Below are 27,189 nucleotides of genomic sequence, written 5' to 3' on the forward strand. Positions count from 1 at the left end.
TTCCTCTCCTTAATGAGCTGTGGATGCCTTGTTCCGAGTGTCTACAGATAGTCTACGTGACTGGGCAAATAAGATCACCCTATACTTGAAAAGCTGAATCTCTGCAAACTTCCAGAACTCTGTAATGGACTAAAATAGCTTTGTAAACACAGCGCATGGTGAATAAACAGTAGATGCTTATCTATCACTCTATTATTAAGTTTATATCCGTCATCAACTGGACGTTTTGACTCCATTTAATGTGTCATTGATGGGTAGAGACAAAAGGTGTTGACTTAGTACACTTGTTCGATTTCGTATGCCATTAGAAGCAATTAGAGAGTAAATGTCTCGACAATATTTTGTAAGACCTTGCCTCTAGATTTTAATATATCACTGGGCACAGATGGAACAAATGCTTACAAAGTTGCCTCCTTTGGTCTTATCAGCACACGCAGATTCTGTTTGTCTTATTTATGAACATAGATTTGTAAAGTAAGGTAAAGTGGTAACCATCTACGATATTAAGCTGACTCACCGTAACCTAACTGAAATAACGTTCTAAGTAGCGTTAAACCCACATTACTCAATTATTTCACTCCTGGAGAGTCAAAACTTCAATAAATCAATGATCAGAAATTTATCAAACAAGTTCTTGTGAATGCGTGATTTCGGTGTGTTTTTCATGTTCACGTAACCCTTAAACCATGCCAGCAAGGCTGATTTGAGAGTCTTTCAGGCAGCATAACTCTGGCATCAAAGTATGCTAAAGTCTTTGATAAAGAGGTAGCCACGTCTGAAGTATACCTTTGAAAAAAAGTAACTTGACATGCTGTTTTGGAGTTTATTTGCTGAATGCATTTAACTGATTCAAACGTGACAGTAAACTCATCACTTTCCAAGACATGATTATCCAGGAAGTGTTTGATAAAACCACAGAAGGCTATTAAAACCACTTGGTCAGAGTAAAATGTGAGTATCTGGTGTGATCACCATGAGCATGGATAACAGCTTGGCAGCGGTGACCCATAGAAGAAAGGAGATGCCGAATGTTTCTTGAGGAATGTTTTGATATTCTGAAGTGCTGCGTGCAGTTCTTGTAGTGTCTGAGATGGCGGATTAAGCGTCGATCAAGGTTTGGCCACGGTAATACCTGAGCGTTGTTTTGCTGGAGGAAGTCCTTGCAAACACGCTCAGCGTGAGGTCAGGCATTGTCATGCTGCAAAGATCAACCATTGACGTTGATGAAGGGAACGATGTGACGTTGCCAAATCTCGTCTCTATAGAGACCCCCATTCAATGCACCTGTCACGTGCACAAGACTGACTAACTGACTGAGTTTGGTTTTACGCCGCTTTTAGAAATATTCAATCAAAACACGACGGGGGACACCAGAAATGGACTTCACACATTGTACCCATGTGGGGATTCGAACCTGGGTCTTCGGCGTGACGAGCGAACGCTTTAACCACTAGGCTACCCCACCGTCCTCACGTGCACAAGAGATGTCCGGCCATCATGATGGATACCTGCCCACACCAATTCCACCACCAAATCTATCGACCTGCGTAACGTTCATGCCGTCGTCTATATACACGTGGACGTCCATCAGCACATCTGAGAAGGAAACCGAGAGTCATCTGAGAACAGAATTGTCCTCCTTTTACCCGCGGTCGAACTAGTCTTCTGGCTGATTGCGCACCGTCTGGTCGGAGATTCGGCGCAGTCAAGGGATTAGGGTTGTTGTGGATGTTGCGGTCATGGTGCGTGAACCAAGAAGTCTCAACCGGATGTAGCGATCCTGGGCGGCGGTGGGAACTCTAGGTGGACCTGACCTGGGTCTGTCATTAAAACACCCAGTATTGTTGTATCTGGTCCACAGGTTTGAGAAGGTCTGTCTAAACACCCCAAAGTGTCTTCCCACCTCACGCTGCGATGCCCCTCCTTGTAAACGGCCGATGGCGTTGTGCTTCTGTTAGTTTTGGCATTCCTTTGTCGTCTATAGTTGCCTGGAGTACCGTTGATGAGGCTTTTTGAAGCCTACAGTCATAGGCTTTGGCTCGGGGTGATACACAATTTCATTATGTACGTGCATTTCATGTAGAGTGCGTTTTAGCGATACATTACAAAGGTGAATGTAACGTTACGTTTTTCTTCAACGCTTCTTTTTAAACGTTTTCTCGTCGGCAACCATTCCACAATATGTTGTGATTCAGGATGGATTGGTTTGTGTCGGATATATTTTCCTAAAATTCAAATTGTTCCTATGTCAAGATTCTCTTTTTGAAGAGTATAGATAAACACAGTTCACATAATTAATGTACATGTGTGTATGTCAGGCTTCTGTATTTGATCATGCCAGATATAGAAATGCCTGTTTGTTTACCAAATTGAAAATCATCTGACATTTCGTTTCTTTTCCAGACAATTATTTCGGTAACTACACACATATTCCCAGTGAGTTAATCAGTGTCCTTAGCTGATTTCGTGTTTATGGTTGACTTCCATGAACTTGAAATAAAGGAGACCAGTGAGACCGCTTCATGTGTTTCATATTTAGATCTAAGCATAAGGATTCAGAGTGAATAAACCCTCTCCACAAGGTTGTTTGACAAAAAAACGCTCACTCACTCCAAAAGTCAATTTTCCCTTTATGTCGAGCAATATTCCAACAGCTCCAACCGTAGGTGTTGACATTTCACAACGTTGGAAGTACGATCGATCATGTTCGATTTCCAAAATGTCACCCGTCCTTTACACGAAAGTTGTTCGATCAATGTTAAAACATTAAAGGCTTCAATAAACCTCTCAATAAACCTGTCAAAGTCCATCATGGTAGAGGAGAACATTTCCAAATTTGACGCATCAAAATGATGTACGATGTAAATTCCTATCTTGAGTTCAGGTGAGTGTTTTTCAATGATACAATTGACCTGCCTTTGCATGTATTTTGTGACAGGTGGGGCAGGCTACGCGCACCTTTTCGTGAACACTTGATTCATAAACACATACTTATATACTTGGATCGTAATATCAACTCTAAGGACATTTGCAGCGGACATATATATACTGTCGACAGAACGGTGTTTGTTGGTTTTTAGTTATTACTCACAAGACTTACGTGTAAACTGATTCATGTAAGATAACATAACTTCAACCTGCTTTTATTTAATACATTCCACACAAGTCTGACACGGCCACAATGCACACAGACTGTTAGCACAATTAACACGGGACTACAAATTACTGCAAAGGAATTACAATAGCAGTGCACTAATGAATGGCAGTACAAAATTCAGTGGAAACATATAATATACTGAAGTACAAAAGAAAGTACACATCTGGGGTATTGTGAATACGTTTGAAAGTAAATATTTTGAAAATCGCTTTGAGTGTGACTCAGAGGTCACAGATAACGTGTACAACATACAAAACAGCATAGATATCATACCCATTTGCGACCTTGACAGTGCCTCACGTTCCTAGCCCAGAATAGGTGCGCCCCTATCATACCACACAACACTAAGAACCTTAAACATTTAAATTGTATTTGTCAACTGTATCATAGGCCTTATGGCCCAAATACTACTGAATAAACTTCTCAGTTCTCAGTCATCAGAACCTTAAACATTTACAAAATCTCTGTACAGTGCTAGATTTGCCAGTGCTGCTCTTGAAGCTTCCAGATTTAAATGTAATAACTTCCACACCACTGCTTACATTAAATACATCACATACATTCCTGACAACTAACTATTGGTAAGCCACAATGTTATGAACTTCTACTGAATCGAAACAGTAACAGCGTAAAACAATTTCAACATTTTTAAACAGTTAATTTCATTGCCATATAACATTATGCCATCACATACAACAGTGACATACAGTACCATTCTGACAACAAAAAATAATAATAATATATTCCAATATACAGCACAACCAGGTTACAACGACGTAGAGGATGCATCTAGAATTACACTTGATACAATGCTACTTAACCACACGTCATATACTGACGTCAGCACAATACTCAGCTCTTTAACTCACATAACCTTGAATATCCGGGTTAGAAGTGGTCTGGACCGGGCTCGATTATTTACAAACCGCTGTCATAAAACTGTAATATTGCTGACTGCAGCGTTAAACTACAAACAAACTCATACGTCCTCGGAATGGCAAAGTAGCCAAAAACATAATGAATAACAACGTTTAGAATTTTGTATTTTGCACCCAAACCGCGTAAGGTTTATCACAAACTAACAGTCGCAAGTGATTCATATGACATTGAGCCGTACCCAACTTATGTTACTACAGCCACTCCCCGATAACAGGAAGTGCATACTTGCTGAAACGGAATTGACAAGGATGGGCTGCTGAAGACCAGTTCTAACCCGGGTCTTCGCGGGTCAGGTTCACATGAACAATACGGATGTCGATATCAGGGCCAACAGTAAGAATAGGATAAAACATTTGTGGTCTAGACTGACATTCCGACAACGGGATGTCGTCACACGTGTGTGTTCCTTTATATCATCAACCTTACTGTGATGACGATTAAGAACCACAAGTGTTACAATGAGCGCTAGACAACTCTGAATCAGGACGAGGCACAGATAAACTGATAAATTGGATATGGACGTTTTGGGCATGACATCATTGATAAAGTTAAGAAACACTGCATAAGTAACAAAAATGGATATCAGGAACGATATCTTCTCACCGGAATCTGCCGGAAGCAGAAACACTAAACAGTTCATCACAGAGAGAAGAATCATTGGAAAGATAACACTGACGACATAGAAATCACTTCGACGTTTGAGAATCATGTTAAACTCTGCATATGAATGATCAATTCCTGGTTGACGTAGTTCAATCACGGAAACATCCGTGTCCATAAGTAACCATTCTCCATTCACTGAGAAATACTTCTCAAGAGGAATGTCAATGACCTGAGGCTTCACAACAAACCCATAGCCATATTCCGGGGAAATGGTCATCTGACATCTCTGTTCGTCAAACGGGTAGTTCTTGACGTCGATGTCGCAGGTAACCTTGTAAATGGAGTATGTCTCCATCATAACGATACCGGTGAAGTAGATATAGATGTTGTAGTTGATGTCGGAGGAAATACTGTCTGCACCGTTGGTGATCATCAGTTCGGGTGTCCATATGTCGTCCTGTGTCACATGAAGGATGTGTTGGTCAGCAAAGTTGGCCGGATTCCATGAGAGATCTTGATCTGTCCAACTCACTTGGCTATATGCCGTGAAGGTTAAAATTCTGTTAGCTTCATCTAAGCTCAATATGGAGGTCGGTTTTAGATAGACTGTGATATTCAGTTCACTGGCCATAGTAGCATAAGGTGGAACGCTCTTCATGGATGTATAATTCTGTAGCAGATGATTCCGAAGATTCATCATAACTGTCCGTCGATTGTTCTGGCCTTCAATCCCCATGGCAACAAACAACAGAATCCAAACACGCGCCATTGACATTGTAATTATAATCGGTATGCACAGAGGGCCTCTACATGAATGATTCAAAAATGATTAAAATGATTCACAAATACAGTTGCCGAGTTATCAAAGAATCATCACCAGGTCCAATACCCAACACAATCTTCTTAAAATAGGCTTCTGTAAATGTTCCATAAAGTCAAAACTCTTTCCACGTGTTTGGCAGATTGTTCTTTTACAGAAGACTTCAGATCTAAGATTCGTCATATAAATCCTTCAGGGATGACTGAGATGACATCCATGTTTGTTCTTTAAAAGAAAATCTCAGATCTCTAACTCTCCAGAAATCCCATGAAGGTAAAATGAAACATGAAGAAGAGATTGGGAGTATCTCCTCGCCATATTATGTCGCCATGTTCACAAGCACTCTGGCTACAACAAGTATTGTGTCCTCTTCTACACGTGCCCGACACCGTAACTGCTACATGAAAGGTGGGATATATTATATATCTTTATAGGAGATCGAACTGAGAAAGCCATGAGTTTTCCACGTCACTTGGTCTCCATACAGCTGCTTTACAGAGTGGCCTGTCACTCCATATTACTAGACCTTGAAACAACAAACGCTGTTTTGCCTGGGATACATTTATCCATAGGTGCATACAGTGAATCGATCCGGTAAAAATATTCTGATTGTGGATTTGAGGTTGCTAATGTGCTGTTAGTGGGTACACTGGAGATTGATGCTGAATCGGTATACTTAGCACTTGGGTATTACAGAACATACTCTCGTTGGCGGATGATGTTACTAATTTGCTTTCATGTTGGATGCCAATCACGTTGATTGTCAGGTTTTGGAGTTGAATGCAAAGAGCAGCGAAGCGCAACTTTTAAAATAATTGTGAGGTAAACCTTAACCAATAATGTAATCGAATGCTTAATTACATTTGGTAAATACTGCTTCAGGCTGTTCAGAGCCTTCCATGTGTTATGTGTTATATACACAACACGAGGGAACAGTATTTGCCATACTTAACTATGTGAGGAAATAAACGTATCATCTGAGGCCCATATGACAAAATTTACATTCATGAAATTAAAGAGCTTTTGGGAAATTATGAACAAATATAACAAAGGAAAACCAAGCTCTACGGATAGTCAACTTCTTTATTTCATGAGTGCGACTTTTCGGTGTAGGTACTAACACCGTTATCAAGCAAGTGAGTATTACACCGTTATCACACAAAGGTGTGTGAATATGGCTATCGTTTTCTTATACAGTGACACCCCGGATACCCGGATACATTCGTTTTTGCGTAAATCATCCGGATAACTGATGTCTGGATTTTTCCTACATCTCAAGGAAAATCTATAATGTTCATGATCATCAAACCTTTATTGTACATACATAAAAGCCAGCATCACAACATAACAATCACAGTGATACCCTTACAGTTATACTGTCTTGAAAAAGTCTCTCACTGAGGACTGCTCACAATTGGTGCCGCTGCTTTGCAACCCGATATAAAACATTTTGTCCAGGTTGTCATGGTTCCCGATGTTCTCAAAGTAGCTGAGGAGACCTTCGTAATGTTTCTTTGCACCAGCAAACGAGCAAGGTGGTGGGGCTGCCTGATCATCTGTATCACCGCCACTTTCTTATTTGGCTCCTTCTTTGTGACCATGTCGATGATCGAATCATCTGACAGAGCCTCGCCAGTCTCAACATCGATGTCAACATCGACAAACTCCTCGGCAGTGGGCGTGGCTTCTGTTGTGGTGTCTGCATTGCTGGCATTGGCAAACTGTTGTTCGGCCAGCTCAGAGAGCACCAGGTGGTCGTCTGAGTCCTATGGGTCAGCATGTTGAGGCAGGATATCAATTTAGAACGTCTGAAATAATTGTGAATGCTGTCTATTTATGACACAGTTATAAATATCCTTGAAACTGTGAATGACCAAATTTAGATTTTTCCTGCAGTTCGTACCCTTCTAACAGCTCGGTCGTAGGTATATGAATTATTACCATATTGACAGAAATAAGTATAATTTATTTCAATGGTTTGGGAATATAAATTTTGTTTATATGATTTCTGTTTCTCAGGTCATGAAATAAAAAAATATGGTAGACTACGAACAATTTGACAAAGGTATGTAAATATGGCCATAGTTTTCTTATATATATAACGTCTGAAATAATTTAAATGATCAACATCATGAGCATCGTCCTACGCAATTGGGATGCGATGACATCTGACCATCCGATCCCGTTAGTCGCCTCTTACGATAAGCATGGGTTACTGAAGACCAATTCTAAGCCCGATCTTCACGGGTAGAGTTAATCAAGGATTTACATAGCTTTTGTTCCGAAGGTATAACTATTGATTATGATACGAGGATAACTATGATCGACACTTTTCGATTTGTAGTATGTGTACTCTATTTCAATCGTGACAGACATTCTGCTCTACACCCGCAATTGATTTAGTGGATAGATTATTTTTCAAAACTTCTGTAAGTTGCACCTGCTTTTAACTGATTTAAAAACACTAAACAACATAAATAAGTTAAGTTCTAGTGAGAATCACTTTTCTATGAATTTAGCCTGCCCTTTCTGAATCCTAGGGGAACACTCAGAGTGTATCTAGATATGTTGTTAGTAACCATAATATTCTGTGGATTCCAGTGGTTTATCTATGGTGGTACAATGACACGTATTTAGGAAGCCGCAGGTAGCATATGACCACCATTTTGTTCTGTTCCCACAAAAAAAAAACATTGGGTACTTGACGCTAACCTTGTCTAATATCGTAAGTGAAGCGTCTTTTGATACAAAAATAACTACCAAGCATGTCTACTGTTTCAAGTCTAGATGTCTTCAGTTTGAAAATGTTATATTTTAGCATAAAATTTACATAAATACGATTTCATCTAAGAGACTAAACTGCCTTTAACCCATACATTAGAACCATTTGTTAACTTCTAAATAATTCTTCCTCTCAGAGGGTAGGTAAGTCCCATTCTATTCAAAGTAGTTTTCATTCTCCGTGATTTTAATCGTAGAATATATGTGCGTTTAATGAAAAGTTAACTTTCGCAAACATCGCCAACACCTGAAAGAATGCTGTAAATCCAGTTAGGGTCAATGCAAGTAGCAAAAGTACTTTAAGGCCTCTTTAAGTACAGGTAAGGTTGTTTCACGTAGGGCTGGGACGGGTAGGAAAAAAATGGAATCGAGTACCCGCTTGTACGTACCCGAATCGGAATCGATTACCCGGAAATGTAAGGAAAACAGCACTTCTGTCAACTTTCGGAATATTCAATCACAATTTGACAGAGATTATCTTGGAAAATTGAGAGGGTGGCATAAAGACATTCAAACTGATCTGAGGCTTGTTCATTTTCGTCTGTTTAACGAATATAAAGAGTAATACCATTACTTACATTCCTCGTTAAAACACAGAACCTTTCGTTCCCGCTGTTACTGTAACTTGACTACTCACTGCTCATGCGCAGATAAATTACATTCGTTAATAATAACCTTCATTAACCGGGCAATACCAATGATGTAAATGTGTGCTTTATCATGACAATAATGAAAAAGACAAGTAATTAATTGTCCTTGTCTTTACAGAGTTCTTTCCCTTTCCGTGTACTCGATTCCACCCGGATTCAGATACCCGAGTATCCGTCTCAGCCCTAGTTTCACTTCAGGCTGTCGTTTTCGTTTTAGCATGTTTTTCACATACATGTGAAATACGAACTGATAGTTAGTATAGTGTATCTAAATAACAGCACCAATAGTGACGACCCTGTCGTAGCTACTGTATGCTATCGATAGACAGTACACAGTAGGGCTGCGCAATATAACCGGTTTACCGGTATTTACCGGTTCAGATATGAAATCGATACGTATTGCGATACGCTGATCGAAAACCGGTATTTTGACTTGCATTCGGAAAACTTCGTAACACTCGGAAATGTTCGGATATGTCCTTGTTTCATTTGTGCCAAATATTATTCACATTTTTATTTTATCATGATTAAAAGTTGTTATTAAAGATTAATCAAGCCTAGTGATTTTGTGTTGTTTTGGCTCTATAAATCAAGAAGTAACTCGATTATAAGTAGTTTTTTGTTTAAAAATACTTCATGCAATATATTGCAATACATATCGCAATACATGCTTTCGCATAGCAATATATCGCAATATGAAAATTCTCTGCAATACCCACCCCTAGTACACAGCATGTATGCAGCAAGTTAGCTGTTCCCTTGATTATTTCAGAATGAAATAATAAATCCCGGAAAACACTCGATGCCCGATATCAGCTTACCAAACGGAGTTTTACTTACGCGCGGTGTTTGGAATGGGTGTACGGGACTGTAAGACCCTTGTAAGAAAAACGGAATTTACAAGGGTCTTACAGTCCCGTACACCCTTTCAAAACACCGTTTGACGAATTTATTACCCTTAAGACCTTTTTATTTAGCTTATCTTGAAAACCCAGCATTTAATCTTCAGCAAAATGAGACGCAAAACGTTTCGCCATGATTTTACCTGAACGGTCATAAAGGGAGATAACTCGGGATGGCTTATAATAAAAATGATGGAATTAGAGTTTTGTTAAACGGCAAGTGAAATACAGAGACATTTTATTTTTTTAATACTTTTATTGGCACAAAAACATAAGAAATTATGACAACAGTTCTACTGCACTGTTTATGCTCATTATTGTAGACGCCAACTCTAACATTTCGAAACGATCAGCAGTTTGGCAGCCACATTCCATCTCAGGCCAAGGTCATTTGTACAACGGATTTGACGGGGTGTAGTCTACGGTCCGTACACCCTGACAAATCCCCCTACATGGTCTGGTATGCTTTGGCTATTGACCAATCAGAATGCGACAAATTCATCTTAAGGGTAACAAACGTACATGTATGTTATATTATTAGAATTTCAATGCATCTCTATACGATAAAAGGCTTCATCATTTCGCTTACATAATCAACAATCACATTTAACATGCCAATTAAGTAATTTTCCTTAATATTTTAGTCATGATTTATCAGTCTAAATTTGTCAGATATCCAACGACAATTTATGTATCCGTGGTAAACATTCAAATTTTTCAGCATCCCCTCAGAGACCTGGATGCTGAAAAAGTAAATCAAGGACATATGTACGTTTCGTAAACATGCCTACACAATTACTATATATTTTAAACCCTTTTGTTAACTGACATTTAGCCTATTTCTCAGCGTTTTAGTAATTTTCATATTAATTATGCGAGTTTATGTATTTCGTAAACAGAAGATATACGAGTTTGCCAGAAAATCTAGGATAATGTGTATGTTGCTTTTCTTATTGTTCAAGGGGGCGGTGGGGTAGCCTAGTGGTTAAAGCGTTGGCTCGTCATGCCGAAGGCCCGGGTTCGATTCCCCACATGGGCACAATGTGTTAAGCCCATTTCTGGTGTCCCCCGCCGTGATATTGCTGGAAAATTGCTAAAAGCGGCGTAAAACTAAACTCAGTCAGTCAGTCTTGTTGTTCAAGAGGCTGAACCGTAATGAATAGGATCGCCACAAACGTCTCGGTAAGAGATGCAGTCTTATTTTTCTGAAATGATCATGAGCTCGCCAGTCCGTGACTACCGCCGCTCTCATCATTAAAGGTTTCTGCACCAAATACAGCGCTCACAAGAAAATAGACAAATCGCGTTTATGCAGAATGGTTGGTTGAACATGGTTATGCCATGATACAGCATTGAAGAGTCTATATGAATTTGATGTAGCGTGCCTATAATTATTGTAACATTACCTCTAAAATTCAGCAGTTAACAAAAGAGACAAGACCCGTTGGTCTTCAGCCACCCATGCTTGTCGTAAGAGGCAGCTGACGGGATCGGGTGGACAGGCTCGCTGACGAGGTTGACACATGTCATCAAATCCCATATGTGTACATCGGTGCTCAGGATGTCATTCACTGGAGTGTCTGGTCCAGTTTATTGACTCGTTTATTTACAGACCTTTTCATATAGCTGGAATATTGATGTGTGATGTTCAACAATAAACACGAAACAACGAGAAAATCGTTTCCATAATCATAATAGATGCACCCTTTCAACCTCTCAGGAATGAATCGCTAACAAACAGCTATAATGACATGGGAGAACAGTCGAGGTCACCCAGCCCCGTCAGCGGGACACGCAACAAACTCATTCAATGGCAAGCCAGTTGTGTACCCGAAACAGAGATAAGGGGGACACACTGTACAACATGAAATTGCATGGGACCACATGTTTGTAACTGGTACGTCAAATCTGGAAATGACGTCATTAAAAACAAAACCTTTAGAAGTCCCCACCCAGACCCGAATGCTCACAAACCGACCAAACAATCCGACCAACCAAAGGATGGTCCTAATTCATTGTAATTACAGATATTTTACTCCAACTGAAACTTGAGATGGTGTAATCCATACTGGTTGTTGAGTAAATCTCATATATAATGTATGAATCGTCTTAGGATATTTAGTGCAAGTTACAAGTCTCCATGGTCCCTAGTATGGTGATCTACCTTCAGTCGTTAGCAATCTACAGCCTGTTTTTAAATTGTATTGTCATTTTTAGTTCCAATATTTTAGATTTAATTGCTAGTTTTAAATGGATATCTGTGATACACTAGTAGTTTTACTGTTCTTCGTCAACAGTTTTTTTAATTTCTAACTTTATTTATCTTTAATATAATTATAAAATGTTCTCGTCACGATATGGCTGAAATATTGCCGATGTGACGATAAATATTGACTCACTCACTCACTAGTGCAAGTTACAGGAGCTCTCGATAAACCAAACTAGCATACTTTCTACATGTAACATGTGATGAGACAGGAACCAATACCCTAGATGTACATGCCAGGGCATTTGATAGACACATACATCAGATTCAGAACAAAGCAGCTGCTAGTTAAAAGCTTCAGTACCCTAAAATCACCGCCATTACCCCGTCTCTACGCCCTGGCGTGAGAAATTCACTCATGAAGCTGTGGGGTTTCATATCAGGCTACACTGTTTGCAAACAATGTCAATAATATTAATTATAAGGTGCTTTGCTAAAAGATCAAAGGCGCCGTCAGTACTTAAACATTCGATAAAGCACACTTTTTGCATGACCTCACTACGCCATTCTCGTTTGCTCCCTCGTTATGAAACGTGCCCTTGGTAACCGACGTGACAATGCAAGCCAGTTGTCCTCGTTTCGTAAAGCCTCCTACAGTAAAGTACTCTGCAGCTCCCCGTTTCTTGGTTTGCCGTTGCCTAACTCAGCTAACATCACTGGTGGAAACATTGACCCTACGACAACACCGCAAGCGATTGTGCCGATGGAAGTCTCTCAAAACATGGGAGATAACTGGCCTTCTTGGTCGAATCCCCACTTCACGCAATCGATTACTGATAGTTTGGTCGATGACGCAAGTGAGCAGCCCGGATGTAGTTGTCCTGGGATTGGGTGGTAACTCTTGGACGGCCGCTTCTCGGGCGATCTTGAGCGCAATTGGTCTGCAGAAAACGATCCCAAGGCGAGATATGGTGCTCTGAAGAACGTTGAAATGTCGGACAAGTGCAGACTGCAGATTGGCGGCTCTCAGTCGTGGCATGATGGTTTCCTCTTTTCCAGACAAAACCGAATGACAAAATTAAACACAACGTTTGCCTTTATAAAGTGATCGATAGCGCATTTTTCCCGCGTCCGTGCATTATGCTTTGCGTGTTTTCTTGGTGGCGTTTTGGCGAATAAAGCAAGCCTCAAGACTCATTTGTTCGAGAATTAGACTTTTGATCATGATGTATATATGTTTGTGTTAGCGCTTCGAGCATACTTTGTTGCGTGGAGATTAGCGCATTATAAGACTTCTCATTATTATTATTATTATTATTATTATTATTATTATTATTATTATTATTATTATGCGTTTCTTTTTTTGAAGAGTGTATATGTGAATCCATGCCACATATACTGAGAACATATAAGAAAATGCGGAACAACTTAGTTATGGCCAGCTGTTCTATCTTGACCAACAGAGAGGACTGAGCTACAAGAACACTCTTCATACCATTGGAAAGCTTTGATGACATGGCTCTATATCACTTGATGACATGGCTTTATATCACTTAATGACATGGCTTTATATCACTTGATGACATGGCTCTATATCACTTATATCCCATTATGCATTAATAACGATTTGCCCACAAATCAGAAAATGCATGTCTGCAGACATTTTTGGCGGATTGTTTTTGCTACAGAAATTTCCGCAAGAATTATATTTTTCTTCCAGACATTTCTGTCTGAAATTCCTTTTTATTGCAGAAATATAACATATACAAAATATAACGGTTTTCACAGGTATCGCCTCTACATGTATATACATGTATTAATTCCTTCAGAAATATCACTCAATAGTAGTTTTGTAATAAAATGTCTACATTTGTGTTGAAACTTTAGACTCTGTGGTAAATCAATTATGCAGTCCATATGTCAGTATGAGAAATTCCTTTGACTGACAGGTGAAGGAATGAAATATAGATTTCAAAAAAAAAATTTCATACACTCACGTGGCTTGAAAACTAAATGAAACTGAAAAGGAAAAGCAGATAGTTGTCCTTTTACACTTGTATTACACATTACACAAAAAACACACTCTCGTAACAGCATTCAAGAACGGAGACATTCAACACTAACAAAATGCTTCTGGACATTCGAGAGTGCACTGACATTGAATATAAGGGTTACTGCTACTGGCCATTGTATTATCTTTATCGGAAAACTAGAGTGAGTGAGTTTAGATTTACGCCACAGTCAGCAATATTCCACCTATATGGCGACAGTCTGTAAATAATCGAGTCTGGACCAGACAATCCAGTGATCAACAGCATGAGCATCGATCTGCGCAATTGGGAACCGATGACATGTGTCAACCAAGTCAGCGAAACTGACCACCCGATCCCGTTAGTCGCCTCTTACGACAAGATAGTCGCCTTTTTATGGCAAGCACATGGGTTGCTGAAGACCTATTCTACCCCGGATCTTCACGGGTCTGTTGGTAAGTAAACGACGCCATATTGTTCATGAAGTATGAAATAAGGCATAATTAAATGAGCATCAAAATCGAAATCCTGAAAGTTTTATTTGCTCTATTTTAAAATCTCGAATCAGTGAGATTACAGCACGGTCATCAATGAATCGATGAAATATTATGAATGGACGTACGTAGTGATCTGAAAGTAGGTCCGACATCCAATGAAAATGTACAAATATACGATCAACCAATCAACGAACGACGAGGCGACGAACGGGGTCGGGTGGTCTGGCACACTGATTTGGTTGATCCATGTCATCGGTTCCCAGTTGCGTAGGTCGATGCTCATGCTGTTGATCACTGGATTGTCTGGTCCAGACTCGATTATTTACAGACCGCCGCCATATAGCTGGAATATTGCTGAGTGCGGCGTAAAACTTAACTCACTCACTCACTCACTTACCAACATGTTTTGTAACACGGCTACCCACTTAACTCCAATTAACGTCAATGACCTGGTCAAGACATGACATTGACAACTTTTTGGCTGCGAACGAAAACTGTTGTCGACTCGGACTAAATTTAGACAAGGTCAAGGACACTAACGCGAGCCAATTCTAGGTCACAGTTCGTTTCAGCAAAATGCTGCCAACATGTGTACCTTCTATCGCTAAAGCTCGGGACAGGGAACATTAATTTCACTCAGGACATATTTCCCGTAATCGCTTACCTTGTGGGTTATTCTCTAAATATCAGGCAGTTACCTTGTTCGAGGAATAATCCATCGCTATTCACAAGATCCCGTAAACCGTAAGCTGTGCAAAGAAACGTGTTCGATGTCACGTGTCTTTGTAACAATTAATCTAATATTTAAAACTAAATAGTTTCGGGATATTATATAACCCGTGTTTGTCTCTCAAGTTACTGATCATGTAAGTTTGTTACAGGTGATTCACGTCGGTGTCATGTCTCACTGGTCACGTGACATCTAGCACACGTGATATCCATCTTCATAATATCCCTGGAAAAGTAAGGGCTGTTACTGTTTTGAAGTTCATTCAGCGTATGAAATATGGCCCGTCCGACCGCCCGAGACGGTCTAGATTTCTGACGGACGGTCTAAATTTACAGCTAGCCAGCCCGATGGTCTGGTAAAAATTTTAGATGTTCCATACATCTGAGTAAATTCACCATATTTGGTCTGGTTAAATCCATTTTGGGCTGGTAACATTTTGAAGTTACAAGCCCTGATGTCTGGCTGGGGTTTTGGCTTATTTCATACACTGTTTCATTGTTGCAAAAATAACGAATATACGTAATTGCTGTATACTGAAATACATGATGGTACCTACACGTATGTAAATATCGAGGACGAAATGTTTCGATAAGCAGACTATAAGAATTCAAGCGGACTCCCCTGTTTGTCAACGTGGTCCTCCCAAGCTGGTCCGAACCCCAGTTTGTTGAGTCGCTGACTGTGTGTCCTTTAACTGTTGTATTGCAATTCCACAAGTAAATGTACTTGTATGTACTTGTGTACAAACCACAAACAAACGAGTCAGAATCAAGCTTTGTTTCAATATCTGAATGTGTAGAATGGGGCACAATGACTGAAGAAATGTTATAATTTCCATGGATGCAGTAACTACACCGACGAAGTCCTGGTATAAGTAAATTATCAAATAGTGAAATGACGTTTAAAACTTATAACACAGTATAATTTACGGGGCAGTGGGGTAGCCTAATGGTTAAAGCGTTGGCTCGTCACGCCGAAGACCCGGGTTCGAATCCCCACATGGGCTATATGCGTGAAGCCCATTTCTGGTGTCCCCCGTCGTGATGTTGCTGGAATATTGCTAAAAGCGGCGTAAAACCAAACTCAGTCAGTCAGTATAATTTACGAAGTCTGGACCACGTCAGTTGAACTGAATTTACCGTTGGAAATGTATATCATTAAAGTTACCTCTGCTGCGCATCGAAGATTCGGCAATGCAGACCATTGTTAATCAGGACGGGTTTATTGGGCTCGGTACCGTCCGGATTACCGAGGTTTCACTGTTCTCGGATTAGAAACTGTGGCGACAGAAAGTCTAGGAGTTTCCAGATAAGGCAATTATATCGGTCGACAACAGACAACACCGACTCCGGAGTGACATACCGATAGATATAATTAATGTTCGTGTATGTTTTGTTCTACCAAAAGGAAGCTCTCATTGATTTAATGAGCACACCACCATACGAATACTGGGGCTTTTTGCCGCCGTGAGTTGCGTCCCTTGCCTGTCCTATGATCCACTGCTTCATCTTGCGTTAATCAAGCCCATATCTGTGCTCGTGGGTTACAAGGAAGTGGTAGTGTCTGAGAGTTTCGCGCTGGATTCTCCCTATTCTTCTTAAGACCTGTGAGAAGAAATAAAAGGAGATCAGGTGGTATTTTGGCAGTGAAACAAAGTAATTTCAACTCTTGAGCAAAAACAGCAGCGTAAACAATTCAGCACGATACAGTGGTTGACAGTGGTTGACGGTGGTTGACTGGTTTCTCGTTCTAACAGCTTATCCTCACTTGTGTGCATGCCATCAATACACAATGCCATTTAGAAAGTGGACAAATGTAACATAAGTTATATTTGGGATTACACTTTTCATAGAATAGTCTTTACTTCTCTCTCCGGACCTGTAGTCTTTACGATTAGTACATAACATTACACCAAGGAAACTTGGGAATTTACACGAGCGTATATCGATACTTACTGATTATAGACTTGGGACGGAACATGTACACTCTTCAAAACAAGAAACGCACAAGCGTTTTCAGCAGATCATTTCGATACATTTGAGCAATCGTCATTAAGACAATTCCTATGTTTGAATCCCGCTAACCATGTCGTGGTTGTTGTGTTTTGCAAGCAAACGCATCACAGAAAGTGTTTGTAAACGTTTGTCATAAAAAATGAAAACGATACATGAAAAGTACATGCAGAAAATGTTTCCCACGTAATGCACGTGCAATGTGTCGGAAACATGGGTAGAGACATCAACTATAAAAGGCCAAACAAAATTCATCATTTCATCACGAAATTTACGACGTAAACGAAGATAACAAATGCCAAGATTGAATGCTACTGGCCGAAATATCGCCATTGGACGTTGGGAAGCAGGGGAGTCCCAGTCTGCCGATGGAATACACTTCACCGTCCAATACAGCACCATATCTCGATTATGGCATACCGCTTCAATTCGACCCAAGATCGTCCTAAAAGTGGAAGACCAAGCGTGACCCCTCCTGCTCAGAACCGATTCATCCGGGTGCTTCACCTACGTCACCGAGTTGCTACTGCAACGGACACTTCGGAACAGGTGCCTGGTCATTGATGAAGTTCCGACCAGACTATCTGAATTGGAAATTCGAGCATTTCGACCAAAAGTTGGACCTGTCCTGACACGACTACGCCGACAACGACGTGTCGAATGGCATAAAACCTGGGGAACTGGTCACGCGTTTGGTTCAGCGATGAATCGCGTTTCCTCCTGCAACGTGTCTATCTATGGGAGACAACGTGTCTATCGACGTCGACACGAACGTTTTGCTCCGAACTGCTTTCGACAGAAAGGACAGATAACTGCTTTCGACAGAAAGGACCGATGTGGTGGAGAGTACGTCAAGCTGTGGGTAGCCACTTCCTACACGGGTAGAACAGAACTAGTGGTGATTTAAGACAATCTTACAGCAAATCGGTACATCGACCAAATCCTGCTACCTAACCTCCTGCCACATTTTAACCACCAGAGGGAGCTGTTTCAACACGAGGAGTGCCACTGAGCTTGAAGATTCAGGACAATCTAGACTTGCTTCATTCAGAGCCTTATCACTGCAGGAAGGTTTTGGCTGAAGGGAAAATAATATGGTTCAGAGACTGTGAGAAAAGCTAATCGTATGTACGTTTCCCCTAATAAAGGAAACTGAATTCTTTGATACTTGGGGTAGGGTAGGGGGATGGGGGGGGCAATGGCAGTCAAGGGCTCTGACTGGCCTCCAGCGGAGACTTTACAAGTGGGGACCAGATGCGGAATTAACCCTCACGCTGAACCCTCATGCATTGAACACACAATGACTATTTCCATTTATAGGAGCACAGTATATATTCATCAGTATATTATTCTTCTTGTTCCACATAATGGACACAAAACGCATAGTGACCTAGTTCAAGATTGCTGACTAATGTATAAGACAATATACCACTATGTGAGGCATATGTGTCGACATCAGGCCATGTCCTTGTATGATTGGATCACACTAAACATTAGTCGGTTGGTGTGTACCCAAGTCAGTAAAAAGGTCACAGTCCCACCTGTCACTGACATCGGGAGCACTTCATAGAGGTGATAGTGGGACTGTCCCTGTTAGACTTCACTATATGTCAAATATTTTGGTTGCTGAACTTAGATATAATGTTTTTGTCCCCAACACGTCGACCGTGCGCTTCTCGTAAAGATATGAACAGCTGTGTCATAATTGATACGGAGAATAGGATAAAGTATTAGGCTTGGGATTAAAATAGGTCTTTACTGACCATACATGGGTAACGAACTACGGAGGGTAATTCATACATTTATACGTTTTTATGCAAAATGTTGTCTAACGCCGCACACAGTAATATTTAGGGTATATGTCCTCGGTCTGCAAATAATCGAATCAAAATCGGATAATCCAGTAACTGCCATCACAAACATCGATCTATGAAACTGGGATACATCGACATGGATAATCCATTGACATGGGTAATCCAAGACAGACCACATGTCCCGAGTTGTTAGTCTGTTGCTAGACTAAGGCTTAGTCTCTGAATATATATAATTTTGATAGTAACAAACAAGCCCATTTATATTGAAAAGGAGCCCTAGGGAGACCAGAGATTCAGAACCTGAACCTGAGGAAATCTAGACTTGACACGTTTAGGTTCTTTAGCACTGCAGAGAGGGCTGCTGGCAGATATGGAAATCTGGTCCAGGGACTGTGAGACAGACTAGTCTATTGCTGGAAGCATGGGCTGCTGAAACTAAACTCATCACTCACATTGTATTGACATGGATCGTCAGACCCACCGCATCTGGCTGTTGGTCGCTCGATACGACAAGCATGGGTTGAACCCATGAGGACTCTTCAGTAGGGGCATTTTCACGAGACAAAAAGTGTGTGTTTCAATGGTCATTTAATAAACTTGCAGGACAAAAGAGGGGTGTGAACCCCACCACCCCTACCCATGGATCCGCCCATGTTCACGGTGTCACCTGCAGGATATAATACCTAACAGTCTACCAGACATATCCGTCATGAAGGCTGCCTCACCAGTGTGCGATGTCGAAGGACAGAAATTAAACAGTACACACAGAGGTGTGTGTGTGTGTGTGTGTGTGTGTGCGTGCGTGCGTGCGCGCGCGGACGGGTGCGCACCCCCCTTTTGTCCTGAAAGTTATTAAGTGAACATTGAAACTCTCGTGAAAATGAGTGCGCACGCACGCACGCACGCGCACACGCACGCCCTTCTCAAGAGTGTGCACCCCACCTTTCTCAAAAAGCTGTATCCGCCCCTGGTACAGATGTTCACACGTGTAAACCATGCTGGGCCCAGTTGGTGTCGCTTATAGAAAGGCTGATCATTATACATTAAAAAGGCGCCCAATGTATTTTCTTAAGGTACCTTGTATATATGTATTTTATTGCATAAAACTATTTTCATCGGTCTGATTATATAACAAGCGTTGTTTCTAGGACAGATTGGGTTATTTTCACGTCCCAGCTCACTGGGGTTCCTTTTAAATTTCATTGGAGTAATTCTTTTCAAAAATAAATATTTCCAGAGACTTAGCGTCAGCCTACGTTAACCTGAGGAGTAGTATAATCGTGTCGCATTGGTATTTAGCAATAAATCTGAAAAGATATCTGAAAAAAAACAATAGATCTGTTTTTAATAAACAGATACATTGTGATTATTCGACAAAAGCCCAAATTAAAACAAATTCGTCGGTTATTGCAAATGATATTCATCAAAATACAAGCGATCATTTGATTGTTTTTATCAAGACTGCAACTGCTGTGGTGTGTAACTAAAATGCTTGAATTTATGTAACTAATTTATAATAAAGTGGTAGTCGACGAAGTGAAAATATGCTTACATCAGTTACTTGTTTGTTTTCAATGCAAGGCGAATTTTTCGCGTTTGGGTGTATTCAGGACATAAAGCCAACAAAGTAAACAACAGGCACGTGATGCAATCTGTAGAAAGGCTGGTCCCATGCTAACACGTTCTCTCGGGAAGCTCGCATTCTCGGAAACACAGCGAGATGATGAAACTGTAGATAGGGCATGCATACAACTAATAACGTCTTTAAGGTCAACCTCAAATAGTGTGTTCAAATAGATTGGGAAGAGATTCAAACCATCCGGTGAAATAAAGCAGTAATTGCGTTTTGCCAAGTGAAGTGTATGCGTGAATGTAGTATATCTTATTTAGAATGAGATATTGTGTATATTCCATTATATTTGGTGACCTGTCAATTAGTTTAGTTAGTCATAGCAGAGACCATATAATATCTATTATATGGTCTCTGGTCATAGAAAAAAGTAAATATATTTTTGCGTTTGAGCATGTGTGCCTGACTGATTACGAAACGAATGTCACACAATCCATGTGTTTCATCGGCAAGTGGGAAAGTAATGCATAAAAACTGACTTACATTATGCAAGAAATAAAATAAGTATGAAAAGACTTGAGAGTGTATTTATTTTTTATTTCCCATTCATTTTATTTCATTCAAGATCTCCTTCAGAAAAATGCGCCGATCACGACCGCTCTCTCTCTCTCTCTCTATCTCTCTCTCTCGAAAAATAAGGATTTCTAATAACTTTAACAATGACGCCATTTCCATTGTGGCGTCATCCCGACACTACCTTTTTTCGATACAATTGAAAAATGAATGACGTCGTCAATGCCGTCATGATGACGTAAACACTACACAAGTCCACGTGAAGTGATAATTGCACAAGTATATATACGATTTATATGAACATATTAATATGTAACCTTGTGTATAAATTATTACATTATTACACGAGTGTTAATATAACATTGTATGAAACGGATGTAAGACAGCCAGTGACACTAAACAACAACTTATATTGATTATGCTAACCGACAGCAACAGTCTCTTAATTAAATCAAATTGTAACTGAAAAAATGGTACCGGTGCACAAAATAATATTTGTCTCATTGACCGAGTTACTACCACTAAATAAGAAACCAAGGTCTTGGTCACAAATGTTGTTAGTTCTTAGGAAATCAGCCTCACTTTCTATATATAGATTCGAAGGCATGGAGGAATGGCGTTGTTTGATTGGCTGATCGATGTACAGTACCGGATCTGGTTCTTGGTGGTGTAAGTGAATGGTATAAACAGGTATACAATAACATTGTAGTACTCCATAAACGACTTGTCGTCTTGCAAAGCTAACACGTCAAGATGTCCAACGAGGTCAGCGGTATTCCTCACAGTGAAAATGACGAAATGAGAACTAAAAGTCTGTTGACCAGGTAACGTTTTAACAAGAAATTATTTATTTTCAGACCAGCTGAGCCGGCGTAATTTGACGTAGTTCAACTCCGGCAACCCGATTTTGGTCATCAACGTGAGAATTTGTGTAACCTGATCTGTTGAATAGTAATCGAGTCACAAGTTATTCCATTTTTGTTGTGTATTTTCCTGGTAGAAAATAACTGGCGTTTTACCTCGACTAAGAATTAACTATATTATAAAAGGGTGTCAGTTAGGATTTTTTTTTACACATACATGTATGTAGGTTGTGAGTCGTTTACGCTGGTTGGACGAACGATCGTTGTCATATTATGCCACGATGACTTGTTATCGCGATTGATACAAGTAGCGTCCAACTGCGTTGTTTTGCAAAACATATCAAAATGAAATATCTTTTAAATGTCATAGACGAGCATGTGTTTTATTGAGATATATTCTTGGTGACTTCAAAATGATTTTATTTCCACAGATTATCCCAAAAAAAATTTTTTAGTTCCATTTATATTTTAAATTTAAGGTGTCTTATGCTAAATGTGTGAATGCCTTATGCTAAATGTTTGAATGCCTTATGTTAAATGTGTTTTATGCTAAACGCTTATTCCGTATGTTCATTTTCTAAAAAATGAAAGCCCCTATTCAGTAGCCAAGAGCCGCGATGCGGTCCTATACAGTCAAGACATGTTTGGGGCGGTGGGGTAGCCTAGTGGTTAAAGCGTTGGCTCGTCACTCCGAAGACCCGGGTTCGATTCCCCACATGGGCACAATGTGTTAAGCCCATTTCTGGTGTCCCCCGCCGTGATATTGCTGGAATATTGCTAAAAGCGGCGTAAAACTAAACTCAGTCAGTCAAGACATGTCTTGACTGTGTCGTGTATAGGACCGCATCGCGGCTCTCGGCTATCTATTCAGATATTTCGTAATGTTATGGGTTTGAATGCCAAAATATGATCATGTCCACACTTGTGAAAATGTTGGTCATACCCATTATCATTGCATTCACCAAGTTTCAAGGCCTGAGATCAGGTGGTTTGTTGATGCAGCAGATCGATGCTCATGATGTCAATCACTGGATCATCTGGTCCACACTTGACAGACCACTGCACATAACTGTCATATTTCTTAGTACAGCTTTAAACAAAAATCAAAACATGGGATGAATTTGAACAGTCTACATCTTCACAGAACACACACTTTGTCATTAGCTGGAAATATATTTCAACACTCACAGCTAGGTCAGAAGAGGTCAGATAGGGTGGACTAGTTTTGTTTCATTCCTCCTGTGTTTATTGACACTGGGTGCCATTATACCCGAGGATGTTTGTCTGACAAAACCGATGTAGGAATACGTTTTCAAACCCTGTGAGAAATTTTAATATCCGCAGGATACTATTGCCAAAATTTAGGTTACTTGTTAATATTTCTATACATACAGCCCATTCTAGCATTGTCCAGTGCCGTTTGGAAACATTTTTATATAAATACTATTTTGTTTCTGTTTTCATGGTGACAAGTTGTATAGTGCTGAAAATTTTTGTTATGGTAATTTCCAGTGCATAGCTCCAAAACCATTAAATTCTTCTGGAGCAAACGGGGTGGTGGTGTAGCCTAGTGGTTAAAGCGTTCTTCGTCACACCTAAGACCCAGGTTTGATTCCCCACATGGGAAAAATGTGTGAAACCCAATTCTGGTGTGCCTGTCTTGATATTGCTGGAATGTTGCTAGAAGCAGCATTAATCCATCCTCACTCACTCACTCTTGAGGACACCTATTATGCATATCATTATAGTGCTGAACTGGTGCCTTTTGATTTGATTTAGAAAAAAAATTCAGAACAGAATCATTTACTTGTGTGTGCCTCCCCCTGCCCTCCCTTTTTTTTCACCCCCTCTCCCCACACCCAACCTAACCCATCACACCCCACCTCTCAAAGGATGTAAATACTTACTCAGATATACTCACTGCCAAAAGAAACGCAAATTGTGTGAAATGATGATACTGACAATGAGTGAAAATATGGCGGTTTTTTCTACTAACTTTACTTTCACAAAAGACAACGATAACTCGAAAGAAAGTATTTAGTGTGTTTATTCTCCATGTGACATGAAAATCTATTAAATCAATAGGAACCACATAACGCATGACTTTAAGAATTGTCCTTTATAGGGAAACAAATGTTAACATCAATCACGGGTGTGACCTAGTGTTGGGAATTGGATCATCGAAAATAATTGGTCAGCATCATTTATCAAATTTTTCTGGTTATGTTTGTTACTGCACAAAAAACAAAGAAAAAACATTTAGTTCTTATGAGTCTTTTTTGCAAATTCCACAAAATGCATGTGCAAATTTAACATCTTTAAAGGATGACTAGTATGTTAGGAACATAAATTTCCTGGACTCTTTAAGATAAATTCAATCCTGACTTGGAACGAGCTTGTAATGTTTGTGAAATGTAACAGACAAAACCAACCTTGTGAAAAATATTGTTAATGCAAACAAGTGTTCCATAATTGTTTGTGTTCGATTATGAGAAAACATGATCGATTACTTGGTCGTTCAGTCATTGCGACCGATCTTCGATTATTTCAATTAATCGGACCACCACTAGTGTGACCTCCATTGGCATCAGTGACAGCTGCACATCTGCTCCCCATTCTGTTGAAGAGACATCGAATGAACCTCCTGGGAATGTTGTTGTAAGCGTCAACAACACTCCGTTGTAGTTGTTGCAAGTTAACTGGATGTACTCGCTGTTGGTGAATTAGTCTTTCCATCTCATCCCAGAGGTGTTCGATGGGATTCAAATCCGGGCTTAGAGCTGGCCAATCCATGGTCTGGCTGTTGTTGTTCTGGAGAATGTCTGTGTCTTGCTGTGTGCGCTCTCGTGTTATCTTGCTGAAAAACAAGATGACTTCTTTGAGCAAAAGATGGATGAATTACTGGTCTCAACACTTCGTCGATGTAGCGCTGAGCAGTAACATCCCTTCCACAACCTTGCCCTTTGTTCTGAAAGATTACGTGTTGAACATGATGTCAGACGTCACCAGCTCATTGCCCCCCAAAACATAAAGGAAGGCCCTCCCCAGAGACCTCTCTCCAAAACACAGGGTTCTGAGGATCTTTGACCTTGACTCTGACATCTGCCGTATCATTACATAAGCGACTTTCATCTGAGAAGACAATGTTCTGCCACTGTCTGTTGCACCAGTTGCGATGGACTGCTGCCCAGTTCAGTCGAGCACGTCTATGTCGTGGTGTCAAACGTGAACAAACGTATGGTCGACGGCAACGTAAACCAGCTTGAGCGAGACGGCGACATACAGTATTGTCGCTGATGGGTCTGTTGTGTCTTCCCATGGTGTTTCTAGCTGTTATGGTAGCTGATATGAAGCAGTCACATGGTCACAATGTAGTGGTCTTGCCGGTATGACGTTACACGTGGACGTCCACTACGAGGGTGGTCAGCGACAGTGTTTATCTGCTGGTAGCGGTCAAGCAGTCTGGAGATGGTGGACTGATGTGTTCCATAATGCCTGGCGATGCGTTGGATGCTCTAACCTGCCAATATTCCCTATTGCTCTCTGACGTTCGTTTGCACTTAATCATGGCATGCTCTCTGTTGCATGAAAATGCGAATGCAGACGTTTAGCAGTATCCGTTCCTTACGTAGCATCGTAAGAGCAGGAACATCATGCAAAGAATGCAGTTCTAACTTCATGAATTATACATTGAGTTCACATATTAGTGATGTGTGACGTCACTTATGCTGCGTTTGTGGTAAACATTTTTCTTTTGCCATGGAAAACAGTATTCACGGAATATGTTACATATCAGAAACCTCTTCAACACTGTTGATTTACGTCACAGTACATATTGATGAATTTCGCGTTTCTTTTGGCGGGGAGTATATATTGTGTCATGTTTTCACATACAGTTTCAGTAACAGATATGCTTTATAGAATTGTCAACAATTCCCTTGTTTTGTCAGCGTTCATTTTTTATCATGCGCTATCACTGTTATTGTCATGACCCTGTTTGTATGCGTAGTACATGACTCTGATGTCTGGGATGTTCCTGCCCCAGGCTCGACCTCCTTTATCACACAAACTTTGACATGATGAGTGGTATATAAAAAAACAAAAACATTATTTGACAGTGATGGTGATGCAAAAAAGGGGATGATTTGTGTCGCATAATTTGAGTACTTTGTATTATTTAACTCTCTCACACCCATGGAATTAGATTCTTATTCACGTTAAGTTGTCAAGATTTTAAATCAGAATAGATTTCAAGTGAGAATAGGTCCACGAACAGGGATGTAGAAATATCAATTTTCTAAACTTGTCCCTCAACATATAAACAGTATATCACAGCCTGTGTGCAGACAAAGTCAGCTTGTCCAGATTACTTACCCAATTTGGCGATTTGTTCCTAAATATACATGCAAATCTATTTCCCATAATGAATGACAAAGTAGTCCCTTGCTCAGCCATAGTCTAACAATAACAGCGGTGAGGCAACCGGCCATGAATTCATAATTCGTTTGGCTGCTTGGTACATTGATCAGTTAATTAGTGATGTGTCCTGAACCATAATCATCCTATTTACAAGTTTAGCGTTGTGTACGATATTTACAGTATCAAGTAATCAAATCTGAACTTATTTACAAGTTTAGTGTTGTGTACGATATTTACAGTATCAAGTAATCAAATCTGAACTTATTTACAAGTTTAATGTTGTGTACGATATTTACAGTATCATGTAATCAAATCTGAACTTATTTACAAGTTTAATGTTGTGTACGATATTTACAGTATCAAGTAATCAAATCTGAACTTATTTACAAGTTTAATGTTGTGTACGATATTTACAGTATCATGTAATCAAATCTGAACTTATTTACAAGTTTAGTGTTGTGTACGATACTTACTGTATCGAGTATATTACCTGTAAGGGTACCTGTATGGTAACATTGGTTGGCATGTTTAATAAAGATGACCTTAAATAGTATTGTTTATAATGTTTAATGATGTGTATGGCATTTGCAGTAACAAGTATACTTTTTATCAGTGTGCCTGAG

General features: G+C 40.0%; 2 protein-coding genes across 2 annotated transcripts in view; one reads left to right on the forward strand and one right to left on the reverse strand.

The window, feature by feature from the left end:
* Positions 1-1,098: 1,098 nt before the first annotated feature.
* Positions 1,099-19,671, reverse strand: LOC124259367 (neuronal acetylcholine receptor subunit alpha-9-like). The gene is made up of 6 exons (XM_046693493.1): positions 19,594-19,671; positions 18,283-18,405; positions 7,040-7,285; positions 4,700-5,156; positions 1,509-1,596; positions 1,099-1,198 (listed from the first exon to the last, which is right to left on the reverse strand). The coding sequence occupies exons 1-6, from the start codon at positions 19,669-19,671 to the stop codon at positions 1,099-1,101; spliced, it is 1,092 nt and encodes a 363-aa protein (XP_046549449.1).
* A 2,242-nt stretch (positions 19,672-21,913) lies between these two features.
* LOC124259353 (purine nucleoside phosphorylase-like) overlaps positions 21,914-27,189 on the forward strand; it is a 60,858-nt gene continuing 55,582 nt past the window's right edge. Inside the window, exon 1 of the mRNA XM_046693476.1 lies at positions 21,914-22,108. Within this exon, the coding sequence (XP_046549432.1) occupies positions 22,038-22,108 (71 nt within the window). The 5' untranslated portion in view covers positions 21,914-22,037. The remainder of the gene's footprint in view (positions 22,109-27,189) is intronic.

This window comes from Haliotis rubra, unplaced genomic scaffold, assembly GCF_003918875.1.
Source record: "Haliotis rubra isolate DU_JTF1 unplaced genomic scaffold, ASM391887v1 Scf72, whole genome shotgun sequence".
NCBI classification, from domain to species: Eukaryota; Metazoa; Mollusca; class Gastropoda; order Lepetellida; family Haliotidae; genus Haliotis; species Haliotis rubra.

Bases quoted from the DNA above. Each gene is read 5' to 3' on its own strand.
- LOC124259367 (XM_046693493.1), bottom strand. From the start codon at position 19,671: ATGGGTTCAACCCATGCTTGTCGTATCGAGCGACCAACAGCCAGATGC. The intron at 18,406-19,593 runs GTGAGTGATGAG...TTTTCCCTTCAG, and splicing joins ACGATCCATGTCAATACAAT to CCAAAACCTTCCTGCAGTGA. The intron at 1,199-1,508 runs GTATCCATCATG...TGATCTTTGCAG, and splicing joins GGTGGAATTGGTGTGGGCAG to CATGACAATGCCTGACCTCA.